General features: G+C 36.9%; 1 protein-coding gene across 2 annotated transcripts in view; it reads left to right on the top strand.

The window, feature by feature from the left end:
* Nucleotides 1-12,099, top strand: part of MET18 (ARM repeat superfamily protein) — a 332,877-nt gene that overhangs the window by 206,899 nt on the left and 113,879 nt on the right. For both annotated transcript variants that reach the window (XM_089787438.1, XM_089787437.1), the window contains exons 15-16: nucleotides 11,375-11,450; nucleotides 11,612-11,726. In XM_089787438.1, the coding sequence (XP_089643564.1) occupies nucleotides 11,375-11,450; nucleotides 11,612-11,726 (191 nt within the window). The remainder of the gene's footprint in view (nucleotides 1-11,374; nucleotides 11,451-11,611; nucleotides 11,727-12,099) is intronic.

Raw genomic sequence — 12,099 nt, 5'->3', positions numbered from 1 at the left:
GTATGAATATTGTATTGGATAGTCATTCTCAATCAAGGAGATACAATTGCTGGTCATTAATAGTTGTCTTTGAGCGTTAATATATCATTTCTTATCAGCCAGTTAGCTTGCATACCAACTGTTTGTTAAAATACCAGTTGGCTGTAGGTGATCATTTTCATGATTAGAACTCATATATGCATTCACTATTGCCAAATTTAGTTGCATATTTATGTTAGGTTATTGTTTAGACAATTTGGAGTCTTTTGTAAGCATTCTCTTTGAGGCAAATCCAAACAGGAATCACTGCAGCAATCTGAAAAGTTATATTAGTCATTTGACCCCTTGTATGCAAAGTGTTTGACAAAATTCTTCGAGCCTTCAATCAGCATTTTAAGGTCGGATTTGAGCAGGGTCATTATAGTGGTATCAGAGCTTGGTTGCAAAGTGTTTGATGAAATGTCAAACAACTGAAGTATAAAATTTTTTGGTGTTTGAAGAAGTTATAACCTGTTGGGGTTATTACACGCGGACAGCCCTGTACTTGCTCTGTTTTTTTTTTTTTTTGTGACAGAAATAAAGTAAAATAGAAAGACAACACTGCAATTTTGCCTCCAGGCGTCGCCATTCTGCAATGATGACAGAGTCAGCTGGCCATTCTGTGACAACGACAGAGTCTTCCTGGTACCATATATTTTGAATTTGGATCCGTTGACTGCCGGAGGTACCTTTTGCCCTTCCAAAGTTGATAATCTGATCGCTCCATTGTCGCTGACCTTCCGAATCTGATATGGTCCAACCCATCTGGCCTTAAACTTTTCCACTTTGATTTCATTCCGACCGTTGTACGCCTTACATTTGTTCTGTGCCACCTCCGTCGCCCACTGTGCCTGCGGTCGTCGTGCAACTGGATTATTTCTTTGTTGTGGGTGCCCTTCGACTAATTTTTTGCTGCGGTGTAACCTTTTCTTTCCGCGCGGTCCATTCACCATGTATCGGACAGTGGGATCTTTCGTTTTTCTGTCTTCAAACTTTATGTTCTTCCCCTCAGCTTCAGCCATGGCAGCTTTTCCTTCTTCCGCTTCCCTGCATTCCTTCGGACATTCATTTTCCTGTGTTTTGTCACGTTTGTCGACCGTTAACATATTGCAACTCGGAAACAGTTCGTAGTCTTCTATTTGCCAGTGGAACAGGCCATTCACCGAGTCCAGGTCGTCGTCATTCGATCCTCCGTCAAGTCTCAATATTCCTTCGTCTAGTTCCATTCTCCTCTTTCCTTTGTTGTCACTTTCGCCGTCACTTTCTGAATCTGACGATGCTGCCTCCTCACCGACCATTTGTGTATGCAGGTCAATTGTGAATCTTTTGCCTCTGCGCTCCATTGATAGGGTATTTCGTTTCCAATCATGTTTTACTTTGGCTTGCACCAACCAATCCCGTCCCAGAATAGCATCATATCCTTTTCTTTTCAATGGAATAACCACAAAATCCAATAAAAATGGTTGTGTTCCAATAGTTACCGGTTGTGCCTTCAAGATTCCCAACTGTTTGATTTTGTGTTGGTTTGTCGTGAGCAACTGGAATGCAGGTGGCCATAAGTCGGCTTTCCCAATTTCTTCCAGGTTTCCTCCGATAACACATTCACGCCGGACCTTCTGTCAACAATTGTCTCTGTCAAAACATTTCCCAAAATCCCCATCTCGACGACTAGCGGATGCCTTCCCGTTGTGAGTGCCAGAAGCATTGGGTCGGTTGTCGTCGTCGGACTACTGTCGCTTCCTGTGTCCTCCGTTGCTTGCTGAAATGGTGTATGATTCAGAATGGCCGTTCGTAATTGGGGCATTGTGAGAAGGAGGTCACTTATCTTGACTGGTATCTCCGTTTGTAAGATCTGTCATACAATGTTTTGTTCTGCGAAGTTCCTTGCTAAGGTGCCGGTGATGTCCTTCAACTGAGATGTCCCCGCCGACGATGCCTTTGCAATTTCCACTTGCGCTTCCCCCAATTTTCTCTTTTTTCTCCGCTTGCCTCCGTGTAATTGCCAGAACCTCCTCTACATCCGTGCCGACAGTGATCAAGTTTACTCCAGACTTTGGACACTTGGAATCTTTGTGATCGCCGGGTCTGCACCATCTGCATAATAATTTTGGTGCGTTTGCCATTGTACAATCCTGCGCAAAATGACCCCACAAATTACATGCTCGGCATTGAACAATCGGCCGTCCGTTTGCATCATACCGAGTTCGACTGCGGCTCCCATTATTATTGTTATTATTTGCATTGTTGTTATTTTTCCCTTTGTTATTATTCCTGTATCCTTCGAATTTAGCACCGGCGGTATTCGTGTTTTCGCTACTACCCGACGGGGAAGCCTCCTGTGTGAGAAACACCTACAGAGATCCTCTTGTCTTCATATTAAAGGGGCACTCTTTTGTCGAATGGCCCATGATCTGACAAATGTCACAGAATTGGTTCTTTGGACACGATCCTTTAGTATGCCCATCTGTCTTACACTTCGTGCACCACAGCTCACTGCCTTTTGGCTGCTTCTGCATGTTTTTAAACTCCTTCATCATGCGAACCATATCCTTCTGTAGGGCATGAACCTTCTTTTTGCTGCCTTCATCGTCGCTACTATCATCTCCGTTAGACTCGTCGTCATCCAAATCAGAGGAGCTAGTTTTCTTCTTCTTTGTCTTCTGTTCACTTTCAAGATCCAGTGCTCTGTTATACGCGTCCACATATGACGACGGTGGCACAATTTTCATTTTCCTCCGCAACTTCGATCGTAGGCCATCCAGGAACCATCTTTTCTGCAATCCATCGGCCGGCTTGCTTTCCATTTTGTTTATTAAGTCTTTTAATCTCTTGGCATAGACACAGACAGTTTCGTGCTTCCCCTGTTTGGTATTGAAAATCTCTGCTACGATTTCATTATCATCCCGCCAGAGTTTAAATTCCGCCAGGAACTCCTTTTTAATGTTATCCGAGGTATTCAGCTTTTGTGGATCCGTATCCGAAAACCAATCAATCGCCACACCCCGTAGGGTTGCCGGAAATTGCCTAACCCATTCGTTGGCATCTGTGATTCCGTTTGCCCGCCAGATCGTCTCACATGTCTTACAATGTCGGATGGGATCGGCTGTACCATCGCCCTCAAACTTCGGCGGCTTTTCTTTGGGTCCCGCCATCACAACACTGGAGGTCTGCATTGTCACATCGGAGGTCTGCACGCCCACACCAGCGGTCTGCACTCCCACACCGGAGGTCTGCACTCCCGCACTAGCGGTCTGCACTCCCACACCGGCGGACTGTTCTCCCACACCGGAGGTGTTGACAGCTACGAACCTTGGTGAAGAGGAAGGATCTTCTGAAGTTGTTTCCCGCGAAAGTCTATCCCGGACGAAGAGGTCACTCCACGCTCGTGCTCCCTCGACACTGCGAACCGTGCGAGTTGATGCTGTTCCGTCCGAATTTTCTTCCCTCAGCGAACAAAAATTCAAGAACTCCTCCCATGCTTCTTCCACCAATTCCACCCGTTGCCGAGTCTCCTCCAACAATTCCTCCACGCTTCGGTTTCCGTCGGCGTTCGGCTTGCTGTGCCAGAATTAAATTCTCTTGCGCAGTACGGATTCCATCTTTTCCCTTCGCCTTATTTTGATCCTTGTTAAGCTGATTTGGCATTAATCTTCATTCCTCCCACCTTCCAGATTCATAAGGCAACGGCCCCAAATGTTTACCATACAGGTAAAGAAATCAACGCATACAGACAATGGAACAGAATGGCAGAATTATATTCGCATATCCCAAAACATACATTATGCTTGATAAGATTCGCAATAGTAGATGATTGATAATTTACAATGATCCCAGACGGGATATAAATACTATCCGCCGAACCTTCTTGGAGGAGTCTGTCGGCCATAAACATTATGTCTGCTACAAACTATTTACCCGTCGGCTACAAAATACAAAACACCGACGACAATCATTCCGTCGACTACAGAACACAAAACACCGACGACAATCATTTCGTCGGCTACAGAAACACCGCCAGAACCATCCAGTCGGTTGACACCAAGTTGGTTAATTCTTTCAATCTTTGTATGTTTTTTCAACTCTTTGAAGAATACTGCTTGTTACTCTCTCTCTTTTGCTTGTTTCTGATTAGTTTTGTTGATTTAATTATACTACTACATCACTTTTTGTCTTTTTTGGATATTTTCTTCATCTTTTTCTTTGATATTTCTTGTATCTACTTCTTGTTTGTGTTAGCCCCTCCTTGTGTGATCAGCGCTGTGCTAGTTTTCTTAAATTTTCAATATCCTCCTTTTTGAGTGTTTCCGTGTCTTTGTATTTTTTTTTTTAAAAAACTTTTCTTAAGAAAAAAGAGATGTACAAGCCATTTGAACATAGACATATTAACCAAGATGAGCATCAATTACGCTTACCTCCAATGTGCAATAAATATTTAAAATCCACATGGGCTAAATATAAAGTTCCAAGGATTTAATAAAAGTAAATAGAATATTGATATCCAGTAAGTTGAAATGAATAATTAATAAAGGTAACTTAAATTCTTTATATCAAATAAAGTGATTTAACATACTAACTCAAAATTTCATATCATTCCAAGGAGTGTGGAAATCATTACAATGTCACATATATGTATGTGTCATTATGCAACACGGTGAAGTGGGATGGGTCACTGATCCATGAATTTCTTTAATATGCCTCCCATTGGCCAATAGTTTATTTTGTCTTGCACGCTTTGATGGAACCCTAAACTTTTACAAAATGTAGTCCTAAATGTCATGCCAAAGCAAGAATCTTCATTTATGAGTCTGTAAATGCTCATTTCAAATGTTCATGAAATGGAAATGCTTTTTGCAATGGAAGCAGCCCAACGGGACAATTTGCAGAATTTTGATGATTATATGTTGCAAGTTCTTGAGGAAAATTGGGAAAAGGAAAGCCTGATCTTTAGCTCAATTAGAGTCACCTTCCAACCAATTCTAAAGAAAATGGTGGTACGACTTCTTTTGGTATAGGTCAAAGTGTCTGAATCTTAACAATTCTTTATCTCTCATAGAGCGCACAAAGAATGGAGATAGTGCCTACAACTGAGAAACCTTTTCTAGAAAAGATGGCTTCAGCTTATGTAGATGTTGTGAGGAATCATAGTGCTCAAAGAGAATGTGGTCTTCCTTTCAAGGTTACACAAGCATATAGCCTTTTGCAACATTAATACGCCTAGGATCGTTTGCTTCAATGTGACAGACTGAACATGTTGATATAGTGGCTGCACTGAATTCATCATCTATTGGAATATCTGCCTTGGTCGGGTCACATATTGGCAAGATTTTTCTACAGCCAGCCAACCAAGCATAGCAAGGTTGCAATCATCAAAGTAAATAGTTATTATTTATGATATCCTTCGAATGAAGAATTACAGACAGAAAAATATTAGTAAGGATGCAACACAACTCATAATGTTCTATGGAAGTTATCAATAAGATAAACGACATGATAGGAAGTACAGTCGCATGTGATACTTAATAAATGAATGCGGAACTGAGAAATTTCGGTCTGTTGTAGAACAATACTATCAATAAATATGGTGGTATCAAGTATCTCAGAGAACCTGAATATCATTTTCCAAATTTAGTTTTCAAGGAGACATTTGTAACTTCAAATGGACTTAAACCATTTTTTATTCACGCCTCTCAAACAACAACCTTAGATTATATAGTTTCAGTAGAAATTAATGTTTTTATTCCTTCCTATTCGAGAAACATGGCAAGAGCTGTGGAAGGACACCGTAGATTTCTTGGTCACTGCAGAACAATCAGCCTAGATAGATTAGGGCTAGTTGCCTTGTTTTAGAAACTTGATAATGGAGAGCTGTTGGAAGGCTTGGAGTTTTCACATCAATAATCCAGATGCACAGACAGAGACAAGGAGATAAAATGTTAATGAGTTCTCAATTATTGCTATTGGATGGCTTTTGTCATTTGCATGGATTGCATACAATTTGGATTTGAAAAGAATTGCAATATGATTATTTCTGCGAAGCGTAGGGACATTGTAGAAAGGATTGTGGCATTCTAGGGATGAAACAAAGGTCTCCATAAGATTGGCGAGAATGTTTCTTGTCTCCTTCAACCATAATGTCAAAAAACATATGCTATGCTCTGCTCGATGACTAGCATGAGCAAGTGGAATGGTCTTATTTCCTCAAGGGCTTATTGCCTTCAAAGAGGATCGAGTGATGCTTTCAGTCTATGCTTTACTGCATCTAAGAGTTTGGAGCATGTTATCAATTTGATCACCATCTTATTTAAATCATAAACATATTAATTTATATTATCAATGTTTGATCATTAATTGTGAATAGGTATGATGGCTTGAAATAAACCCATCGCGCACTTATAAATATTAACGCCAAAGTCTACGTAGGGGCAGATAACAAAAAAACAGACAATAGTCAAAGAGAAATAAGAAGGACGAATAGATGGTTTTTATTTCAGTTTTGATATATGCAATATTGTAAATTAAGCACTAGTTATTTGTACTTTTTTGTTAAAATTTAATGGAAGAGCCCTGTTTTCCCTATTCATGTTGAAAATTGTAGTTCAGATATTTTGTTCAGATTTACCCCTTGTGTTATTACTTATTAAATTAATTGCTACTAACAGTGAAGAGATTGATTTCAATACAAGTCTTTGATTATCAGAATTTGCATATGAAGTGTTGTCTAGTTGGCTTCCCAAAGAAATTAAAATCAACTAGACTAAGGTTTGTGTTGCTAGTTGAAGCATCAGTCTATAATGTAGTAGATGGTATAAGCACTCTCTCAGGGTTGTATATAAGGGTCTGGAGAAAGTTTGACTCTATTTTCCCAAGGTTGGATAAGGGACTGGCCTGCAGTTTATGTTGTAAAAGTGGGTTAAAATCTGAGGTATTGAAGTTCATTATTCCAAAGTATCATAATTCATAAAACACTATTCCTTTTATTTAAATAAAATCCATTTCACAAGTAAATATCTTAAATTATTCATATAAATTTATTTTGATCGAGTTTAAGAATTTTGCTAACTTAAGAACCCACAAAGTTAAAGTTCGCTATAGAAAAGCCTTGAATGAAGTAATCAGGGTTTACAGAAGGTTTACCCACCTAGTTTTTGTGAAGCCTAAAGTGCAGGATAATTTAATCAAAAGATTATTCCCATTTGTTGGCCATTGCTGATTTAGTAGTCCTATTAGAGAATTGGCAAAGCTCTTGGATTTCCAATCTATGGTTTTGGGAACCAACACGCTTAATGAATACATCAAATATTTAGTGGAGATCATAGTTGATGCAATAGATCAGACCAATGCATGTTGTTTTAAATGTTCATACATGTAAATTAAATTATAACATTTTAAAGGGTATTGGAGCTCAACATTCCCTAGGGACGCGTCCATGCGCAAAAAGACCATGTTTCGGAAACAGGGACGTCTCGAGGATAGGGGGACAGGTATGAGACATCCCCCTTGGCCCCCTTTTTTGAAGATTCCCAAGAAATGTCTCGAAAACTTGGGTACTTCAGGAAATTTTTGTAGGGACATTAGTGCTAGGTTGGTCTTGGGTTGATCTGGGTTTTTTGTGGAAGATACGGTGAATATTGGAAGTTGCATCAAGATACCGTATTATTGTAAGAAATCTATATCATGATCAGAACTGTCTAGAAGACCTTTCTATATTAATATCAGTCCACTTACAATGAATTGGAAGTGTAGTTTCAAAATTAAATGGTAGTATTGTGTTTCAATTTGAAAGGTGGGTTATTTTTCTTGTTGCTATTAAAAATGAATTGTAAATTATGTTCTTGGGTATTTCAAAATTTTATGTTAATATTAATATACACGCACATTGACAATAATTCGAAATAATGAATGCATTATACCATATTGAGCATCGAGTTTGATTATTGAAATGTTTTATGTTGAGGTTATATGATGTTTGAATGACATGGTTTATCCATGTCTTCATATGAATGTAATGTATATATGCAAATCCCTTATATATTTTATATTTTCGGATTCTTATATATATATATATATATATATATATATATATATATATATATATATATATTTATAGCCGTCCTCATTTGCCATCCCCCCGTGTCCCTGGGATCGACAAATTTTTTTGCCATCCTGAAAATCCATCCTGCTTTCCTTACCATCCCCGCCCCAAAAACTTAGGGGAACATAGGTATTGCTCAAAGAACGAAGTCCTTCAATGGAGTACAATAATCAATCATATCCTCAACATCCTAAATATTTAGGATGAAGTGATTACTCAATACATTAATCACATTTTATTTCATAATCAAATTATAAATTGTTCCCTTGTCAAATTTGTACAAACACTGAAGATGGCATCTAAAAGGCAAAGCACAACTCTAAAATAGAATATCCTCATGTTAGTATTTTTATTTTTCATTTTCATGACTATATTAAATGAAATTGTTAATGGTAGAACTTTATTTAAATTATAAAGATAAGTAACCAGGATCTAACTATACTTCAAATGAACAAAACTTACAAATAAGCGCGCTCTACAAGATTGCAATTGGGGTTTTGCATTACATAAAAATATTTGACTATATGTTTTCTTGATGTCGTCGGTAAATATTGTGTAGCCGACGGGTTGATGTTGTCGGTAAATATTGTGTAGTCGACGGGTTGATGTCATCGGTAAATATTGTGTAGCTGATGGGTTGATGTCGTCTGTAATTATTGTGTAGCCGACGAGTTGTTGTCATCGGTAATTATTATGTAGCTGACATGTAGCCGATGAGCCCTTCGGGGAGGTATATGTACACTGTCCGAAATGGACTTTAATCATTAGTGTAATCATTGTAAGCACTATGTAATCTCTTCGGTATATATGCGAATAATAAAAGGAGTACTGCTGTTCTTGTCTATTGTCTGTACGCATTAATGAACTATTTACCCCATACGGTAAACACCTGAGATGTGCATTGGCATATCAATAATGAAGGTTTGGAATGAGATTTTCAGATTTAGGACCTATTTAATCACAAACAAGTACAACCTTCCATTGATTAAGATAGAGACCAGTATTTTAGTTATAAACAAAAGAATTAGTTGAATAACATCAAAATATGTTGAATAAAGGCTAAATTAAAGACTGCTATTCCATTTCAACAAAATATTATTAGAGGGCTAATCATCACATGGTTCTAGAAGGTAATTTGGAGGAGAAATATTCAAACTTATCACTATAATGAATAATGAGCATCAATTCAAAGCTTAACACGGTTACTGAAATCAATTTAACTCATGAATTTACAAACATATCTTTAACAATAATTGAATACCAATACTAGTTATATGGTTCTCGTAGGATAAGCATTACATTCACTATCTTTCACTAGGTGTATACATGACTTGAATTAATCTTTGAAGGACTATTTTTGTCGCTTCAGTTGGCTCTTCTCCATCTTTACAATATATGCTCTAAGCCTTTATTTATAAGATCATAGAGAAACCTTCAAAGGTAATATGATAATAAAATAATGCCTTTTATGCTGCTTTCAAACAACCTTAATCCTTATCCATGGAAAAGGGGAATGAAGAACTCAAAATAGCCTAAAAGAGCCTCTTTTCCACTATAACTTTTACTTCCTATTTAAAATATTACTTGACACGATAATATCTTGCCCCCTTTGAATGCTTTTTGCATTAGAGCTTTAAGATAGATATTTGGCTTTACTCTCCGGTTGGCTTATTTTTTGTTACACTTATAGGGTGGCATTGCTAGATAAAAATTCACTCTTTGCTCGCGTTTTATCTTGAAACTTGCTAATTGAGTATGCTCTATTGCAAATATGCTGGCTGAGTCGTGACATGTGGATGTTACCACTAAGTGAAAACCATGAATTCTTTATATTCTAACCCTCCATTGTTGGTAGTTGTGATTTCTTGAAATTTTTTTGCCCTTTTACAATAACCATTTTATTGTGTTGAAAAGTTTGATGTGAGTCTTAGAAGTGTTTACCATATTTGGCACTGAATTGTACTGGCCATGTTATGTTTTCTAAGCCTACCCTGCATCATCATTCTCACGTCATCTTACCACTTGATTGGTCACGAGTAACAACTTTACTCAGATTCTGCATATTTAATCATTGTTTTGAAATGCCATTACCCATGAAAAAGCATGGCTTTTTTGTTCTCTTTGACTCCATGCTATTAACTTACCACTTAGTTGCTACTTCTAGCTAGTCGAGCCACATAATCTTTGACCCTTTAGCTTTTAAATTCTATCATATGCATTTTATTCCACCTGATGTTATTCTGGTCACATTTTTTCTCTCTCGGCTCAAACACACAAAAAATTAAAATTTTCCTTGATAGTTTCATTTTATTTTCACTTCCATCCTCTGGTATTTAGTTCTTCTTCTTCATTACATGCTAGAATATTCAAAATTTGATAGATTCTGTATCACAAATCTGGAACATTGATTTATTTTATGGTACAATAAATTTTAATTCTGTAGTATAGATTCTCTACCATATTAACTTTCTGTGTATAAAGAATTTTCATGTACATTGTACCCGATTTTGTGTTTGTTGATTATCTTGAGTGCATTCTTTACATATCAAATTTACTATGAGTATGATTTATTGCACCATGACCAATTTCCTATTAACGAACTCCACCATTGTATTACTGGTCTTGAATAATGTAAAACACAGAGGTTGTGTGTTTCTTTCCCTGATAACATAAATTTTTTAAACTCTAATTACATACATTGATGTTTCTGATTCTAATGGTTCTCAGAAAATAATTGTTCACATTTGTCGGTTTAAAATGAGTCCTGGTAGTGTTCTTATTTCTCCTTTGAGAAAAATCAAACTAGAACATAATGTTAGTTAAATCCTGTCTTCAAATTCTAGGCGGAAGCTCGTACATAATAAATGAATCCTAGACAATGAGCTATATAAAAAATATATAGTTATTAACATCATATGACATTTCTTAAGTGGGTCCTGCATACTGAAGTATGGGCCCTTCTTTTTGCCCTGGGTATGATTTTGAGACTAGGAACATTTCTGTTTCACAAGAGGGAGTTCATATATTTTAGGAGCAAAAGAAACTAACTCCAAACACAACAACTAGACCTTCGAAGTTTTGTTCGGATGCAACAATAATATGAATAAAATTCAATGCTTATGGTGGTGTATAAAATTGTATAATGGTGTGTAGTGAGTATGGGGTTATAAACTCTTAAATAAATGTCTTCATGTACTCTTTTATAAATTTTACATTGTTCGTTTGTCAAAACAAGTTGCTAATCCTTCGATATTTTCTTTGTAGAACTATGTTGTATCATGCGTTGGGGCATGTCATTTCTGAAGCTCCACATATTGCACTTCTGGCCGAATCTGAAAAAGTAAGTTGTGAAATATGTTTCATTACATTAGTGGGAACATAATAAAATAATTCTGATGTAAAATTTTTAATTAGATTTGGCAATGGATTTCAATGTTTCTTACTTTCATTTTCTTGATAAAGCCACTGACTTCGATACTTTGGTAACATTATGTTTTTCAGCTTCTTCCATTTATCTTGGATGGGATATTGGTTTTAAGCAACGGAGTTGAGAACAAAATTCATCTTCAAGCACTTCTTTTGTCTTTATCTGGAATTATCATTGATGAAAATAAAGGTATGCTCAAATATCCTTAATGTTTTCTTTGTTTATTGTCATTATAAATATAGACCAATTCTTAATGACCTACTAAGATGTTCACTTCATTTTCATGGTAGGTTCTCTGGTTTGGGCATGTGGTAGCTTCTGTTTAAATAGCCCATTTGCTATTTTCTGTTATAAACAACCCTTGTGCTAGAAACAATAAAAGAAAGATAAATGTTTTGACGTATCTCATTTATGCTATTGGCCTGAATAATAATTTTGATTGTGTCATTCTTGATGCACATCTTGCATTCTAGTTGACAATTGAGATGAATTTGTTCAGTGTTTTTTGGTTTTAATATTCCTTTTTGTACAGTTCTACACAAAAGATTAAAAACATGGTATG

The sequence above is a fragment of the Cupressus sempervirens genome, chromosome 6 (genome assembly GCF_028749045.1).
Source record: "Cupressus sempervirens isolate cs-2001-9-10 chromosome 6, ASM2874904v1, whole genome shotgun sequence".
Taxonomy (NCBI): domain Eukaryota; kingdom Viridiplantae; phylum Streptophyta; class Pinopsida; order Cupressales; family Cupressaceae; genus Cupressus; species Cupressus sempervirens.
Note: the sequence above shows the minus strand (reverse complement) of the source record. Positions and strands in the feature narration are given on the sequence as shown.